This window comes from Schistocerca americana, chromosome 2, assembly GCF_021461395.2.
Source record: "Schistocerca americana isolate TAMUIC-IGC-003095 chromosome 2, iqSchAmer2.1, whole genome shotgun sequence".
Classification (NCBI taxonomy): domain Eukaryota; kingdom Metazoa; phylum Arthropoda; class Insecta; order Orthoptera; family Acrididae; genus Schistocerca; species Schistocerca americana.
In genome coordinates this window covers 623346007-623365958 of record NC_060120.1, presented here as the reverse complement: position 1 = coordinate 623365958, position 19952 = coordinate 623346007, and the positions used below count along the sequence as shown (strand labels likewise).

General features: G+C 37.0%; 1 protein-coding gene across 1 annotated transcript in view; it reads right to left on the bottom strand.

Annotated features, from left to right (window-relative positions):
- Positions 1-304: 304 nt before the first annotated feature.
- The window catches only part of LOC124596366 (clavesin-2-like), a 69620-nt gene continuing 49972 nt past the window's right edge, over positions 305-19952 (bottom strand). Inside the window, exons 2-8 of the mRNA XM_047135473.1 lie at positions 13187-13344; positions 9012-9103; positions 8380-8530; positions 7904-8097; positions 7685-7795; positions 6930-7074; positions 305-563 (exon numbers count right to left, since the gene is read on the bottom strand). Coding sequence (XP_046991429.1) covers positions 505-563; positions 6930-7074; positions 7685-7795; positions 7904-8097; positions 8380-8530; positions 9012-9103; positions 13187-13304 — 870 coding nt within the window. The 5' untranslated portion in view covers positions 13305-13344 and the 3' untranslated portion in view covers positions 305-504. The remainder of the gene's footprint in view (positions 564-6929; positions 7075-7684; positions 7796-7903; positions 8098-8379; positions 8531-9011; positions 9104-13186; positions 13345-19952) is intronic.

Below are 19952 nucleotides of genomic sequence, written 5' to 3'. Positions count from 1 at the left end.
AGAAAAGTAGGATGGTAGTTTGGAATAAAATAATGATATAGGCAATACTAAGCAAAGTAAGCAGACTTAAGAAATATATGATAACACAGACAGCTGGTGTACATGGTCTCTCAGATTAATTCTAATAGATTATCTGAGACAAAATGAATATACTTTATACTCTCTGGCATGAGACATTCAGTTTATTATTCTATTATGAAATGACTAAGAATCTGTAATAGAATAATGTTCAAGATACTTTGTTTGAGAATAATGTTCAATATACTTTGTTCAAGAATAATGTTCAAGGTACTTTGTTTCTAGAATATACACTTCTGCATTATTTCAGTAATATTATTGATACTCATTGCAAAAATGTTTCTGTTTTTTGTGATGGAATAACACAGTACTAGAATTCTGTATTGTATTTTACTGACTTTTTATACAATTGTTTACATAACAACTTCTCTTACCATCTAAGGACATACATGTTAGAAATAGTCAGCTAAACCTTGACATTCATTTTCAAATTCCACTTTTGAAACTGTCTTGAGGTTTCATACCATATCCATATTTGTTCCATGCTGAAAAAAAGTTATGAACATCAGTTTTTCATTATTCATAAAACATTTAGATGTCTGAGCAAATTGACACATAATACAGTGTTCAGGAAAATTAAATAATATTTTACATGATTTGAGTCTGAAATAATGTTAAAAATATTAAATACTTAAAAAATGAAGATGTTAGACAACGAAATTACACTTTTGCATATAGACAAAAAGTTGAATATCTTTATGAGGAGCCAAAAAAACTATTAAACAAAAGTAAATACAATGGTGGACCATAAAGGCCAACTTTAATCCAGAAGTATAAATAAATTTGAGAATAATTTTTTCTGCAGGAATGATACAGATGTCACACTAAAGCATGCTACTAGGACTACTATGCTGAACTGTGGAGCCGCTTCATGAACGAAAGTATCTGAATTCTCCCCTATAATTCTATCTTCTCTAAACTGCATAGTTGAGAAATCTCATTACAACAGATCTTTCAATCTCTCAATCCATGTGGCATCAATCTCTGTTTACTTATTTGTTTCTTTTAATTATTTATTTAGCACTTTTACTTTCTCATCTACATTCTCCTCCATTATCTCGTCCTCATTTTTAGCCCACTGTGTACTTAAGGAATCTATTTATCTCCCTTTCAATCTATCTTTACTTCTCATTCCATCCTCTCTGGACTGAGTCTGGTACTGTACTAACTGATCTATTCTCACTGATGAGTCCCCAATCACATCTGTCCATCCTTATCCTCACTGCAGATGGGCCACTTTATCCTCTGGTATGAGTGTCCTACCCTTTCTTCTCACTCTCCCGCAATCTATCCACCTCTCCTCCTCAAGAAATGAACTGATAGTTCACAATGCTAGGACTGTGTTGTGTACTTTTACTTTTATATCTGTCTATTGTAGTATTAACTGTAAACCAGCAACTATAATTGTTACACCATAATCACCAGAGGTACAGAGATCTAAAACTAATCATCATGGGTGTATCACTAAAAATAATCATCATGGGTGTATCAGTTACTGGCAACTTAGTTGAGGCAAATAATCCAAAACTGGACACTGACAACTTTAGAAGTGCTCAGTCAGATCTATATTACTGCAAATGGACATAAAAATCTCCACAAATAATGAGTCTTGAGTTAAATCTGCATAACCTTATTAAAACAACCTCTATCAGTTTTATGAAGCTTAAAGTACGTCCTGGTGGTGACCTGTAAATGTCAGTACAACAAGTTTGTATGTTTCCTGATTCATTAGTGAGTCACCACATTTGAAGATCTGTTCAACAAATAATGATGAACCACACAACCCGTGACTTAGTCTTTTCCTTCTCCCTTTTTTGTACCTGTAACAACTACCCCTTTCCCTTTGCTTGTTTCACCACATTACAATATTAGCTTGTTTTAATCAATACAGACTGTTCAATTTCAGTGCTGTTCTGATAAATGCAACATATTTGGAGATATTCCATCTGCCTTTTCACATTTCAGTATATTAGTTATAGGAGTTAATTCTGTTTATTAATGGGGCTTTGAGGTTTTGTGTAAGTTAGTAAATGAACGTTTCTGAAGCTCCAGGGCTTTGTAAAAGCAGCAGAATTTTATTTTTCTAGTAGCTGTTTCAACTGCAGCTGTATTTATTCAATAGATCTATCTTTTGGGTCTCTTTTGAGAGAATTTATGCTAAAAAAAGATCTAAAAATGTGTAAAGAAAACACTGAAAATCACTGGGATGGACACCACTTTAATTTGAATGGATGCTTCCAACAGCTTCTTACCAGAAGCATTCAGATTCAAATTATGGTGCCTATGATACATAAAGCCCCTACTGTTTTAAGGAATTTTCCAAACTCTGCAATCACACAATGCACAGAATGCCTTCTGTAGAGCTTAACGTACCTCTCAGAGTGACAACAATTTCACACTAGTGTCAGGAGCATTCTCAGCAATGTGCCTGATGCCATCATCAATTGTGTGAATGAAGTCTCAGCCCAAACTGCTGCCTACACCTCCTACCACTATTATATGACCTTCTTTTCCAAATCATTCTCCAAAAACCGCAATCACAGGTGGCATGATTGACTCCAGCAAGTGGCTTCACAATAGCAGTGACCTGGCAACCATTTATTGAAGGGTTTTGTACCAATTCCGATAGTCTCCTCTACTGCAATAAGACCTTCTTGATCTTATTAACACTTTCCTTTCTAGCCTTACCTTGCACCACCTACATCTACCTGTATATGTTGGATATTGTCAGACTGCTTCTAAAGTTGTTAAGTTGTCTTCATGTTTTATCCACATTTTCCAGAGTACTGAAGCTATTTAAAGCGCTAGACTGAAACTTTCAGATTCACACTATTTGCTGAATATTTTAACTGATTTGGACAGCTGAAATGCCTTCTCATCTAGTCCTAAAATTACTTCTGTGAACTGAAGTTTCCAGTCCTGTTTAAGTTTAAATATTAACTGTTCTTTTTTTAGTGTTATATAGTGGTAGGAATAATATTTGCATCCAGTCAGAAGTGAGGAGCATCATATTCATGGAGATTGTATCACAACATCCAGTATGAAAATAATCCTTTTTGTCGATATAATGTAGTTGGATACTTTAAAAAAATCTGCTCACCAAGCGGTGACAGGAGAACTCACATAAAAAATGGTTTTATTTATGCAAGCTATCAAAGCCAGTGGCTCCTTCTTCTGGCAGAAGGGTTGAAAGGGAAGGGAGAGGGGTGGAGGAAAAGTAGCGGAGAGATTTAGGAGAAGAGGTAGAGTTCAGAAAAGTCATCCAGAACCCTGGGTCATGGGAGACTTACCAGACAGGGTAAGAAGGAAAGACTGATTGTTGGGGACTGCACTGGATGAGATTTTAAAACCTGGGAGATTAAAGGTGGCAGATAGAGTAATATCCAAGGCAAAGATTACTGCTAAAACATCATGGATGAGTTAATAAGAGTGAAGAAACTAGGTGCATTGTATGTAACAGAGGTGGGAGATGGATGGCTAAAAATAGACAGGTCAGAAAATGAAAAATATAGAAAACTAAACTGGAATGAAGAAAGGAGTAATTATTGTGAAGAAATGCTGAGACAGAAGAAATTAATGTAAATTAAGGCCAAGTGGGTGGCGAGAAGAAAGGACATGTTGTATACTAGGTCCCAACTGCGGAGTTCTGAGAAACTGCTGTCTGGGGGAAGAATCCAGATGGCATATGTGATGAAACAGGCACTGAGGTCACAACTGTCATGTTGTAAATCATGCTCTGCAACAGGATATTATGTGCTGCCAGTATATATCTGCTGCTTATGCCTATTCATCCTAACTTATAGCTTGGTGGTAGTTATGCTGACGTAAAAGGTCGAACATTGTTTACAGAGCAGTTGGTATATGATATGTGTAATTTCACAGGTGGCTCTCCCTTTGATAGCTTATGTTTTGCCAGTTACAGGAGTGGTGTAGTTGGTAGTAGGATGGTGCATAGGCCAAGTCTTGCACAGGGACAGTCACAGGAGTAGGAGCCATAGGTTAGGGAGATGGGTGCAGAAGGAGCATAGGGTCTGACAAGGATATTTTGGAGACTGGGAGGGTGACAAAAAGCTATTCTAGTTGCAGCCATCTCGCTACCCTATGGCTCCCATCCCTGTGACTGTCCATGCTGCAAGACTTGCTCTACACATCCTTCTACCACCATTCATGCCACCCCTGTAATCCCTGTAACATATACCATCAAAGGGAGAGCCACCTGCAAAATGACATGTCATATACCACAATATCCTGTTGTAGAACATGCTCTACAACATGACAGTCATGATTTCAGTGCCTGTTTCACCACATGCAGCATCTGGATTCTTCCCCCCAAAAACCAGTTTCTCAGAACTACACAGGTGGGAACTGTCACTACACCACGTTCTTGGTTCTTGGCACCCACTTGGCCTTAATTTACATTAATTTCTCCTGTCTCAGCATTTCTTCACAATAACTACTCCTTTCTTCATTCCAGTTTAGTTTTCTATATCTTTCATTTTCTGACCTGTCAATTTTTTGCTATCCCCCTCGCCCCCTGTTACATACAATGCACTTAGCTTTTTCACTCTTATTAACTAATGCACAATGTTTTTGCAGTAATCTCTGTCTTGGATATTACCCCATCATCCACCTTTAAGCTCTCAGGTTTTAAAATATTGTCTAGACAGTCCCCAACAATCAGTCTTTCCTTCTCATCCTGTTTGGTAAGTCACCCAGGTGTTCTGGGTGATTTTTCCAAACTGTACCCTTTTTCCTAAACCTCTCCAGTCCTCATCGTTCACCTCTCCCCCCTCACTGTCAACCCTTCTGCTGGAAGAAGGAGCCACTGGCTCAGAGAAGTTGCATAAGTAAAACCTTTTTTTTTTATGTGTTTGTTCTCCTGGCGCTGCTTGGTCAGTAGATTTTTTTATCTATCCAATTACATTATATTATGAAAATAAGACTGACATTCCTCACAGTGGTGTTCTTTCTCTATGATTCTGTGGTAGTTTGCACACTTGAGCATTTTAACAGTAGAACCTTAAGCCAGGTATCTGACAAAAAACCCTTGTTCAGGGAAAGGCAGCAACCAAGGAACTACTAAATCAGATTTCTGTAGATTATTGTCTAACAATTTTTCATGTGATTTCGTCTATCTGCTATGCTAAATAACTTGAGTGGTGAAGTTTGTTTGTGGGAGAAAATCAAAATGATTCATGAAAGATAATTTAGTTTTTGAAAATGAAAAACATAATTTATGAAAGATAATGCTCACATAATTTGTAGAGGCAGATAGTTTGAGGTAAAAAATTGATTAATGTAGATTGTTTGATACGTGAGAACATTCACTGCCATAGAAACAATCAAAATAAATCATAATAATTCATTAGGTTACACACAAACATTAGCTTTATCATAACTGATGATTTAACGTCCTAGGTACATGTATGATAATACTATTATAACTGCAAATGCACTAATATTATAGTTTTGTAACTATGAAATTGTAAACAACAGCATCTACATTGTTGGTTTAGGGAATCAACAATTGCCAGTGAAGGATCACACCCGAGGGCACAAAATTGCACAGTCAACCTATGTATTGTGTTTCTGTGTGAAATTTGTTGGTTAGAACAATAGATGACTTATCACTCAATGAATTGTACTCATGTAACAATGTTACAGATGTGCTGCAATCAGTTTTTACAGCAATTAAGCATGGTTTTATTGTTTTATTTTGTGTTGCTATGACCATTTGACATAATTACTTCATATTACAGTTTATACTGTTATTCAGGAACCATGAACCACTCCAAAGAGTGTAGTTAAATCAGAAATGATCACGTACATTAACTAGAAATAGAAATATAAAAACACTCATACTCTTACAATTGTAAGATTTTGCCATGATCAGCTTGTGTAATAAAAGTGGAAATGTATAGAAGTTAATAGTAATAGTTAAAACAAACAGGGCTACAGCTAATGATTTTCAGCTATTCATTAAACAACCTGACACATTATTTAAGTTTTTAACTTTGAAACAGAATTAGACAATGTTAAGCAGAAACTTTCTAGAAAATACCTGTTTTAGAGCTATCATTTAGTCCTTTCCCATTTTATATAATCTACTTCTCTCTCATAGAATTTGGTCTATTGTTGAAAACAGTTTTGTAGATGCATCAAAACTACAACATCATAGTTTGAATGTCAGGATGCAACTTTCTTTTAAATGAACTGAAATCCATTTCTTACAATTAATTAAAGGTGGACTGCATTAATGGTGATGACATCAAGATGCATACTACTAACAAGTGAGTCTCTGATTTGGTGAAGTCACTTGCCTCTGACCTAGTAGTTGCAGATATTTATGAGGAGGCATATTAGGCCTTGCCATCGGGGAAGCATTTCCAAATTGCCTCATTGTCAAAGTGGGTGATGTGGCATTGGGGTGACAGTGCAAGGCTACCACCTTATTTACTGGTGATAAACTCTACAGAGACCACCAGAAATCCAAGATAATACTCCAGCTCAGAACATTCCTGGACTATTGCCTCCAGATCTTTAGCTGCCACTGAACTAACTGCTGTAGACACTGAGGCCTTTCTGACAGTCTTTTTGTTGTGCCTATCTGTGCCTCAGCATCTCCGCTAAATGGTGAGTAGCAACTAGCCTTTTCACTATATTATTACACTTCCTGCTTGATTTTCCACTGTTGAATTTTGCCTAAAACATATTAAGTTAGATTTCCAGTCAATGGCTTAGTTTTTGCAAAATTTTCTTGGTTACCTTGCTGTATGCATGCTTCATGAGAAATTTAAATATGACAGTTCTTAGAAACAGCACTGATTAACACCAAACTATGAATATATTACCTTTGATCTTGTTTTCATTATGTTGAATTTTGGATCTGAATGAACTGAAGTTGAAATCAGGAAGCATTCCTCCTAACTGCTTTGGCAGTATCTCAAAAGGCACATATTCATGCAGGGAAGACATGTTTCTACCATGAATATGAATCTGAAAAGTTTAATCATTAGAAACAGGTCTAACATTTACATCTTCATATACATATTACAATTATAATGTAGTCTTATTATAAACATTGTAGAAAAGTTCTTGTGGAATCTAAATACTTGAGGATTAAGGGAGGCTGCTCACCAAAAAGTAGAGGTTTGGAGTTGTCTGTAGACATACACAAATGAAAGACAACTTGCTAGCTTTTGAAGTTATCCTTTGATAAGCTCTCTCTCTCTCTCTCTCTCTCGCACGTGCACGCGCGCACGCGCGCACACACACACACACACACACACACACACACACACACACACACACACCATAATCAATCCACATACCAAACAATAGCACTGGCACTGCCAGTCTAGCTGGCACCACATAGGGGCATAGGCATGTGTATGCCATTCATGTGCAAAGGAAAACTTCAAAAGCTAGCAAGTTTTATTTTTTTTGTGTGTGCCTATTGACAACACAGGATTTCAGTGAGTGGTCTCCTTTAATCCTAAAGTATTTATGGTCTTATTATAATATGTTGCTACACTAGAATAAAGAAGGTCTCTAAGAAAGGTAGCTGTTTCAAATTATACCCATATTATCTTGATACAATACTCACTCTTCTTCTCAGCTTTTCTTTCAAAAACGGTTTACAAAGTGCAAACACTGCACTAAAAAGTGACGGTGCATTTACAACATGGATACCCTTGAGCCTCAAAGGGAAGCTATCCTGCAAATCCATATTTTCATACATAAAATATTACTACACACAAACATATTTCTTTCATATGCATACATGGCATAATATTAGTTGCAGTAATGGAATGCTGATTTTTACCTGGAACATTTTAACAAAAAGTGATAAGTTTGATGGTGTTGCAACTAGGAAATGTTGAAGTCCGTACCCTGTCATATCCACAATAAATACTGCACCAGAAATCTGAACATGAGGATCTTCACAGCAAAATGAAAGCACTGTTGCTGTCAACCGGAAGCATTCTTCTACGGCAATCTTTTTGAAATCCACTTTTTCTGAAAGGCTGTCATTTAATTAATCTTGGTGATAAAAAACAATTCTATTACACCTAAACTGAAGAGTTAATAGTATGTGTACTTAAGAAACTATAATCAGTCACATAAGGAGATATGTTATGTGAAAAATACTTACCTTGAAAGACTTTAAATAAATGTCTGTACTCATGCAGGAGATTCAAAATCAGTAAATAATTGAATTTTCAGTGTGTCAAAATATTTGAGTGCAACTATATCAACAATACATAAATGCAGTTACTGATCTTTAAAAATGACACTTACCAAATCTCATGATAACTACAATCCTTCCATCATTATCTTTTTGGTCTAGCACTGTCATTACATCCATGTCATAAACATACCCTTTTTCTGATGGGAGACAGCATTCAAGTTGTTTTGGATGTGTCTTTTTAATTTTGTAAAAGTTTTTGAGCTAAAGGCAGATCAGAAACGTTGTTAAAACAAGGGTGTAAGAGGAAAGATCAGTTCAGACAATCTCAAATATTTATTTACTTCCTTCATCATAATTACTCACAAGATCCAAGTGAATTGAGATTCACAAGAAAATCAAAAACACACAATGTTTCATGTGAATATTAAGGTGCTAGATTTTTCAGTACAAGTAGAAGAAAAATTTCAAGAAAAGAAATAGTTTCGAAACTAGCATCACTAATTGAATGAAAAGAGGTGATGCGATGAATACATAACATGCCAGCGAAATGGAATGCTATTACACATATATAGAAAAATGCTTCATTCATGCACAGTATCCCACTGTTGTAAATAAGCCAAATATCAATGCCGTTTCAATACTGCATCTGCTGTTATGTACAGAGGTAAAGAGAACTTCAGTATTTTGTTGAGACTTACAAATGGAAGAAAATTAGCATGCTGGTACAATTCCACAATCTTACCAATTTGAACGCTTCATTCACATTGTGTTTCCTTGCTCTTAAGAAAGCTAAGAGGAATATGTCATCAGTTCTTGAATATAGCCCTTTTTCACCTGAAAATGGCCAAAACACTTTCTTTATTTTTTGAAATGAATAGATCTTGTAATTTTAGCACACAAAAACACAAATTTATAATTTCATGACTATATTTTGATAAGAAATAATATGTCCAAGAAGTGGGTCCTGAAAATGCACTGTCATAAAATGTAAACAAGTCACAAACCATTTTTCCTTTCAATAACTTTTGAGAGTGCCCATATTTTGCAAAATTATGCCAACAAACAAATGACACTTTCATGATGACTGACTGATTTTTTAATATACAATTGTCACCCAGAATCTTTGTTACATATTACAAAATCATGAAGCCATAAACTACCAAAGGTTGTCCCTCTAATGGAGTAGACAATGCTTATCAGATGATGAATGGCAAGTAGAATTCCTGTTATGTATCCATAGAGTGAGGTGGAGCGTTGGCCAAGGCACTGAAATCACATTCAGGAAGGGCAGTCTAATAATTGCTATGTGGCTATCCAACATTTGGTTTTCCATGATTTCCCTCGAAGATTACGATAAATGATAGGATGCATACTTTGCAAAGGTCACAGCCAATATCCTTTCCCATCCTTGTTCTATCTGATCTTGAGCACAACCTCTAATGGCATTGTTATCTACTGGCTGTGAAAACATGATCTTCCTTTTTTGGGGATGTATTAAAAAACACAAAATTACAGAGAAAACAGCCGACTGCAATGGAAGTCTTGAGAATGTTTCGTTGCTTCCCTGTAGGCTTTAGAAGTGATGCAAGTTAGAGGCAGAAAGCTAGTGAACAATGATGGTAATGGAGTCAATTGATAGCTGGCTCACTGGCTCAGCCACACCTCACCTGTACGGACTATGAGATATCACAATGTATTGCAGAAAGGGAAACTGTGGTAGAGAAGAGAATGAAACAGGGTTGTATCCGATATTCACTGATAGAAAAAAAGGCCACAACATCAAGAAGTAATTAATTCAGAGTAATAAAATTGTGGGAATAGATTTGCCTATGTAACAAATTTAAGTGGTTAATATTGCACAATCACAGGTTAACATAAGCATGAGATAAGCCATTGCAAATGTGAAATGCTGGTACATTAATAACTGGTGTAACCACCAAAATGTTGAATGCAAGCATGAAAACATGTATGCATTGTTTTGTAGAGGTAGGTGCAGGATGTCAGTTTGTTTGATGGAGTTCCATGCCCATGCCCATTTGATCGGTCAATACAGGGATGTGTAATGCTGGTTGTGGATGACACTGGAGTTGTCCTCCAATGATGTCCCATATGTACTCAGTTGGAGACAGATCTGGTGATTGAGAAAGCCAAGGGAACATGTCAACATTCTGCAGAACTTGTTGGGTTACAACAGCAGCATGTGGGCAAGTGTTATCCTGTTGAAAAGCAGCCCCTGAAATGCTATTCATGAATGGCATCACAAGTCGAATCACCAGATTGACAAACATATTTGCAGTCAGGCTCTGTGGGATAGCCAAGATAGTGTTCCTGTTGTTACACAAAATTGGACTGCAGACCATAACTCCAAGTGTAAGTCCAGTGTGTCTAGCATGCAGACAGTTTGTTGCAGGTCCCCAACTGGCCTCCTTCTAAGCAAACCACTGCTGTCATTGGTACCAAGGCAGGACAGCGTTCATCAGAAAACATGACAGACCTCCACTCTGCCCTCCAATGAGCTCTTAGCATGACACCACTGAAGTCGCAAATGGCAGTGGTTTGGGGTCAGTGGAATATGTTCTACAGGGTGTCTGGCTTGGAGCTTCCTTGAAGTAATCGATTTGTAACAGTTCATTGTGTCACTGTACTGCCAACTGCTGCTCATATTGCTGCTGCAGATGCATTTTGATGCACAAGAGTCATATACTGAACTCTATGGTAGTATCACATGGCAGTCTGGAGCCCTGTGTTCTTGTGACTGTACAGTCCCATGACCACTGCTGTCAGCAGTCATACATGACACAGTGGCTACATTCTACATCTACATCTACATCTACATCTACATTTATACTCCACAAGCCACCCAACGTGTGTGGTGGAGGGCACTTTACATGCCACTGTCATTACCTCCCTTTCCTGTTCCAGTCGCGTATGGTTCGCGGGAAGAACAACTGCCAGAAAGCCTCCGGGCACACTCGAATCTCTATAATTTTACATTTGTGATCTCCTTGGGAGGTATAAGCAGGGGGAAGCAATATATTTGTTACCTCATCCAGAAACGTACCCTCTCAAAACCTGGACAGCAAGCTACACCACGATGCAGAGCACCTCTCTTGCAGAGTCTGCCACTTGAGTTTGCTAAACATCTCTATAATGCTATCACGCTTACCAAATAACCCTGTGATGAAACATGCTGCTCTTCGTTGGATCTTCTCTATCTCCTCTGTCAATCTGACTTGGTACGGATCCCACACTGGTGAGCAATACTCAAGTATAGGTCGAACGAGTGTATTGCAAGCCACCTCCTTTGTTGATGGACTACATTTTCTAAGGACTCTCCCAATGAATCCCAGCCTGGCACCTGCTTTACCAACAATTAATTTTATATGATCATTCCACTTCAAATCGTTCTGTAGGCATGCTCCCAGATATTTTACAGAAGTAACTGCTACCAGTGTTTTTTCCGCTATCAAATAATCATACAATAAAGGATCCTTCTTTCTATGTATTCGCAATACATTACATTTGTCTATGTTAAGGGTCAGTTCCCACTCCCTGCACCAAGTGCCTATCCGCTGCAGATCTTCTTGCATTTCACTGCAATTTTCTAATGCTGCAACTTCTCTGTTGCTGCAAATTCTTTCTACAATATCACAGAAGGAACATTCTACTTCTTGCAATCCTATTACATGATTTTGTTCAAACTCTATGAGTTGTTGATACTGGCATCTTTGTTACTTTAAAGGCATTCTTGATTATCATCAACTCAGCACACCCAGTCTGAAAGGTGACTATCATGACTGTTACCGCACGTATTTAAAGCAAACCTGATTTGCATCCTCATAGAGGCATTGTTAGCACCACTAGCACTACTAGCATGATATTTGAACAGACAGCATCTTTCAGATGTAGAAATAGGCCTACCAATGTTTGTTTATGTCGCACAACTCATTCTTGGTGCTGCAACCTTTTTTTCATCAGTGTACATGTAAATAAGTATATTGATATCCTACATTACTTCAAGTAGCCATAAGTGCTGGTAAACTTAAAGGTACGTAAATGCATGTAATTAATATACTGTTGTAATTAAGAAGTTGTACATGTGTACAAAAGTGTTCCAGTGATCTACATACAGGTGTCAATAAGTGTGCTAGTAACCTTTATGGTCCTTTAATTATACAAAATTTTATTTACTCATAAGCTATACTTATATTTACCTTAGATGTTGACAAGGCCAGTTGTATCAAAATATACTGAATGACTGAAGTAAACATTCTAATAATTCTAAGTCTACTAATTCTAGTAATTCAACAGTATTATGAAAAGGTTAGATAGCCACTGACCACATAGAGAAAACACTGAGTCACAATGAAAAGAATGCTGAACATTTAAGCTTTCAGATACAAATTCCCTTCTTCAGAAATAGAAATAAACCACACAGTCACACAAACATAATTCAAATACACATGGCCACAGTCTTTGGACACTGTGGCCCAACTGCAGAGTGTGACTGTGTCTGACATAAGCAGCAATCTGGGATGAGTGATGGGGTAAGGAGGAGGAGTAGGGTGGGGAGGGAGTGGGATAGTGTGTTAGGGGTGGTGGAAAAGGTGATGCCATCAGAGCATGCAGGAATGTAGTTAACACAGGATAGGGCTGCTATGTGCTGAGTTGGGAGGCTGTGCTGTAGTGAACATGTATGTGGGAATGTGTGTGTTTTCTGTTTCCAATGAAGGACTTTTTTGTCCAAAAGCTTAAATGTTTGCAACCCAACACTTCTTTATATGGTGAGTAGCAGTCTGTTCTTTTTTTCTTTTCCTAATGTTGTTGTTATTCTATCATGGACTTTATATTGTTTAAATTCGGATAATTCATTTGTATATCTGAAAAATAATACCCAAAAAGTAAGATACATCATACCTTGAACAAGTTTTCGCAAGGCATATATGTTGTCTTCAATCTTTGTTGGATCTTCCAACACCTCATGCTGTGCACGTTGCTTCCAGCTCTCATCTAATGATTTGTGAAAACTGGACATATCCAGGCAATGCTTTCAGTTCTTTGTCTAAGTTCATACACTGTCATGAAAGAGTGATATTAGTTGCATATTAAAAATATTATTGAGTATTTTATAAACTGTAGCTTTTTACATCATATAAGTTATCACAAGACAATAATGACAATTTTTGTTAAAACTATAGAAAAATAAAGGCTTTACCACGCAGTCATACAGTAACAAGCACTTAGTTTTAAGTATGATACTGTAAACTGAGAACATGGTATGCTCCATAGCATTTGTAATAAATCGCAAAAAATCCAGACTACATTTGATTAGACAACTAAATAATGTGAAATATAAACATGGGCTACAAACAGACATGTTAGTTTGACAGATGTGCTAATTTTGTGGACAGTGTGAGAGCAAGACACATCCATGATAAAACACTTCTGAAACATTTTCTTCTTTGACAATTTTCAGAATTGTTTCTATTTACATTGATGATTTCATCCTGTACAATGCAGTGCAGCATTTTTTTTTAAACGTTTTAAATCCATCTATCAAACTTATTATATATCCCATAAAGGTTAATGTGCTTTATAATATTTTAGTGTCACACTAAATCATAAGCTACTAAAATTCTAGAAATGAGTTTCACAGATTCCACTTGGTGATCTCTACTCATGACTACAAGGATATCACATGTGAAGGGAATGAGTCAGGTTTAACAAATGGTTACTGACAAAAACCATGCAAAATTATTTTCCCTGGTGTAGGTTTTTTTTATTTGATTTCTGAAAATACTCTAGGATACAGAGACAGGCAGGTGAATACTCATTCGTAGACCATATTTGTGATGAATCAGGTCATTAGCTCATTTGGTCAGGGATGGGAACTAGGTGGCAAATTAGGATGGTAAACCTTCTTATTGATCTAGTATGCGTGATATTCTATACAGTTGGTCACATCCATTTAAGCAATTGTCACGCATTTTTGTGTGCCCATATCATAAATATTGCACAAAAGTAACCCAAGCAAATAGAATAGAGATTACATGATTCATACAAAACAAGTAATACGAAATGCCGCTCCTTACTCTCCTTACCTAAAGATGACCTTTTGGCATCAGACCATTAGATCTCAGAAACAAGTACAAACTCTTGCTGAAGATGCATTAGTTAGAACTGCGAGAACAAAGACTGGTGGGCAAACAGTCAACTGTAGAAAAGAAGTCAGTTCTTAATGATCACCATGAAGTTATGAAATTTTAATCTTGGGTGCTAAAACTAATTACAATGCCCATCAAAGTTTGCAGCAGAGATATGGTGCAGATATCCTTCCACATTCAGCAGCATTTTTATGATACAAACAGATTAACAAGAATGTTTGCGTCATAGCAGATCAGTCTAGATTGTAATTAGTATCATTAGCAACATCTCAAGGAAACATTCAGAATAAAACTGAAGACAGCATTTCCCACATCTGCATTATCATTATACTTCCAAATCATTGGTGCATTCAGCATGCCTATGGCTCATATAGTGAACTTGCTAGAGCTTCTGGGACTTATTGGATCATAGGAGGAGGAGGAGATTATTGTTTAATGTCCCATTGACAACAAGGTCATTAGAGACAGAGCTCAGATTAGGGAAACATGGAGAAGGAAAGTGGCTGTGTCTTTATGAAGTAACCATCCTAGCATTTGCCGTAATTAATGTAGCGAAATCATGAAAAACCTAAATCAGGATGGCCAGATGTGAATTTGAACTATCATCCTTCAGAATGCAAGGCCAGAGTGCTAACCGCTGCACTACCCTGCGAGTTCTCATTTCCATGCACATATACTTCTGTCCTGTACAAAGCACTGAAGTTCATGTCAGAGTACTTCCCATTTTACCACATATTAGGATTTCTTTCCTTTATATTTGTGTAGGGTACAAGAAAATAATGACTACCTAAACATCTCTGTCTTCTGTTATCAATCTAATTTTGACCTCACTTCTATATAGGAGTGATGCCTAGGGACTGTTATATACCCCTAGATCTATCACTTAGTACTGGTTTCTGTAAATTTATAAGTAGGCTTTTATGCAATAGTTGCCATGTGTCTTTAAGTACCCAGTAGCTCAAGTGCTTCAAGAGTTTTGCAATGTTATCATGTGAGTCAACCAAGTCTGTCACCACTTGTGCTACAATTACAAATTTGCACTTCATATTCTCTGTTAGATCTGCCTGGTATGTGTATTCAGATCTGACTTTGTATTTAGGAGCCCAACATCAAAGGTATAAGCATTATATGCATAAGTGTATTAACTTGAGTATTTGCAGTCTTTTTGTTTCCAGAGAATGAAATATTGTGTCTATGCTTGGCATGGAAATGAAACCATCAACCACAAAGACAAATGATTGCTTGTGTTTTATCATTCCACGAAAGGGAGAAGTAAATACAAGGTAGCAACCAGAGGGTCCAATGTATGGCTGAAGCTGAACTGTTAGGACACCTTACAACTGTCTGCAGGTGGTTCTCACCTAGCAGTGCTGTGAAGCATTCATAACCTACTGGAGGAGACAATTTGGAAAGCCAAAATTTCCAGTTTTGACTGTTTCTTTGCACTGCCATCACCTTACCTTGTGTAATGGCACATGACTTCGACAGCAGTGGGAACATCAGCTGCATGTCATAACATTGCAACAGATTGTGTAACATCCTCTGAATTAGAACTGGTTTGATGGGATCGTAAGTGTTAGTATTTTTTTAATCCTAGAATGTTCAGAGATTGAAATACTTTGTCATATACCCAGTGGTAATGCAGCTGTGGTCTATTGTATGATATATAAATCTGGTGATGACTAGTGTGGAATATGTCAAAAATTATTGTCTTCATTGTTTGACTGATGACCTTTTGAAGCAGCCAGTATTGAAGCTCTCAGAGGCACAACAGTAGTATACGCAGTGTTTTAGGAGCAACAAGAATTACAGTTCCAGAATGAGATTTCCACTCTGCAGCGGAGTGTGTGCTGATACGAAACTTCCTGGCAGATTAAAACTGTGAGCCGGACCGAGACCCAAACTCGGGACCTTTGCCTTTCATGGGCAAGTGCTCTACCATCTGAGCTACCCAAGCACGACTCACGCCCCATCCTCACAGCTTTACTTCTGCCAGTACCTTGTCTCCTACCTTCCAAACTTTACAGAAGCTCTCTTGCGAACCTTGCAGAACTAGCACCCCTGAAAGAAAGGATATTGCAGAGACATGGCTTAGCTACAGCCTGGGGGATGTTTCCAAAATGAGATTTTCACTCTGCATTTCACATGACAAATGAAGAATAATAATTAGAGTTCACATTCTTTTGTGCTTGAAGTGTGCCTGCTTGTGTGTATGAATAATGTGTGTTTCTCTGTTTCTCCTATGTCATGAAGGCTGTGGCCAAAAGCTTTGTGTAAGCATGTTTTAATTGTGCCTGTCTGCAACTTAACATGTCTTCTTTACAGTAAGTAGCAATGTGTCTTTTCCTACATTCTTGGCTATAGAAAGGTTTTTATGAAGTTTTATTGTGTGGCACATGAAGTTCTTCTGCAAACATGGTGGCCTTTGGTCTGTGAAAAGTGTTAGAGCTGTGCAGCAGTTGTTCTTACAAATCTGCTTGACACACATATCATGAATTAGGGACTACTAGACCAGAGTATACACAATGGATTGCACCTGCATGCATTCCATGTCCAGATAAGACATACATTACAGCCAGATGATTATACTCATTGAGCGACTTTTGTGATGGAGATGTTGGTATGACTCAATACCAGCAATGAGTATCTTCAATGAATCTGTTTTACAGGGGAGGCTACTTTCCACATACCAGGTAAAGTTAATGGGGACAATGTTAGGGTACGGGGTTTGGAAATGCCACAAGTTGCCTTAGATAATGTTAGGGATTCCCTTGAAACGAATGTGTGGTTTTAAATCAGGTTAGAGTTACTGGCTATTTCTTTTTGTTGAAAACTGAGTAACAGCTTTCACCTATCTGGATATGCTAGAACAATTTGCAGAATTGCAACTGAGAGACATTCAGCCTGATGTGATTTTCCAACAAGATATTGCACTACCACATTGGGTATTGCATGTTAGAAATTTAATTAACGAAACAGTCCCTGACATGTGGATTGCACATGATGGTCACACTGCCTGGCCTGCAAGATCATCAGACATAATGCGTTTACATTTCTTTTTTGAAGGACCATATAAAGGAGAAGGTTTACACTACACAAGTATCATATCTGCCTATATTAAGAATGTTGTCAAATGTATGATGTCAAATTGAATATCGATTAGACATAGCAATAAAGGATGCACATGTTGAGGTTTGTTGACACTGTAATAAAAACTTGGTGATTTATTCTTTAATTTATCACAAACTATAAACTTGTAAGCTCTATAGATTTAAAAAAAAAATATTGGTAATTATACAAAGAGTTTAGACCCATCCTGTATATCCTAGAGAATTGATGGTTATAAACTCACTTCTATAAGTGTCTGAGAATTCTACAATGAATAAAAAAATGTCCTCCATATCCCAGGACGGGATCGACATATTACTTTTAAAAAATACTACATGCCAGGTAAGTCCTATAATCAATAAGGAATGTTAGAAACATGATTACATTGATAACAATGTATTATGCTTTTTTACACTCAATACTTAATAATGGAATTATTTTCTGAATCAGTTAAGTTATTAAAACTTTAAAAGAAAGTAGGCACAACAGTTTTATTCAAACAGCAAAGGGAAATACACAAACCACTATTTAAGGAGATGAATATATTGCTCCTTCCTTGCCAATACGTACTAGAAATATTATATTTTACTGCAGAAAGCATTAACAAATTTGGATTGCCACCATCATGACACAAGATCAAAAACCTTTTTAAGACTAGTTCCCCACTCAACAAACTTGTACAGTAAAGATGTTGAATGTATGGGAATAAAATCATATAATCACCTTCTGGCATCAATAAAAGAAAATTGAAAAATAAATAAATTTATAATGAATGTAAAATTCCTCTTAATAAAATGCTGTTTTTACATTATCCAGGAATTTTTGGAATCTGACCTGTCCTGTAAACAAAAGCAAATCAGAACATTTATACTTAAGCCATTTCCATGGATGTCTTATGATATAACTAGAAATAAAAGTAAATGAACTAAAAATCGTTTGAGGATGTAAGTCATCTTGCCCACTCATGCCGCACATAAGATAATAATATACGAAGTTGTAACTATTAGATCCTACACAACATAGGTAAAAATAACACCATCAGTATTATAATGTTCCAGTCTGCTGTTTGTAAAGAGCCTTTAGCAAAATTTGGTGAAAATGCTGAATGATATTCATGTTGTATATGTTGTAATATGAGTTTTTTTATTGACTTATCTGACGTAATATGTTTTCTCATATTGACTTATCCCATGTAATTTGTACATGCTTCTGTACTGGTATGATCCACAGGACAAATAATAAATAAATAAATAGATAACTACTCCATTGACAACGTTTGAGGTTACTATTAATATTGCCACAAGTGGTAGGGCATACAATGTGCCGTAGTCGTTAGCATCACTGAATGGTATGCTGCAAGTTGCCAGTTAAAACTCAACCACCAGCTGTTATTTGTGGCATAGTAATTATCATTTCTGGAAGGTTCTCAAAATATTTATGTTATATTTGTATAAATAGAAGCACACTCTGTCCAAGGAGTTAATTATAGGAAGACCATTATTGAATGGTTTGCATAAGGACATTCAAACAGCACAGGTGGCTGCAGGACATGGTGGGAATTAGTGTGCACATGTACACATGCCTTGTTGTTGTCGGTCATTCGCACATAAAAATTTCATGGTACAGCATGCCTGAGCATATAGCACTTGTGACAGCCTACTGTGCAAGCAATAATAGACCAACTGCAGCTCAAAGGAAGTTTGCAACTGAGTTCAAACTGGAGGTAGCTGGTCTAAGTGTACTAATAATCAAGAATTTTATTTGCAAGTTTGAGAGGACAGGTAGTGTTCGTGATGACAGCACTGAAAACGTTGGTCATCCAACAAGGGTAAAACACCTGAAAACATTGAGAAGACATGTGCTGCATTTCAAACCAGACCCAGAAAATTGATCAGATGATCTGCACAACAGGTGACAATCAACTGAGAGACACTGTGACAAATTGATATTGAAGACGTGCATCTGTTCCCATACAAAATTTAATCTCATCGCCCATTAAGCCCCAGGACCATGGCCAGCAGACGTGTTTCACCAACACTATTGCCCACAGAAATTACAAACAGGACTTTGATAAGAATATGGTTTGGTTTAGTGATGAAGTCCACTTTCATTTAGATGGGTTCATCAGTAAGCAAAACTGGTGCATTTGGGGGACTGAGAATCCACATTTCATGACCCAGAAGTTTCTTCACCCTCAACAGATCTTTGTGTGGTGTGCAATATCCAGTCACGGAATAATTGGTGTGATATTCCTTGACAGCACAGTGGTTACCAAATGGTGCATGAAGGTTTTGGAAGATGACTTCATCCCCATTATCCAAAGTGAGCCTGATTTCAACAAGATATGATTCATGCAAGACAGAGCTCAATCCCATCGAAGCAGGAGTGTGTCTGATGTTCTAGAGGAGCAC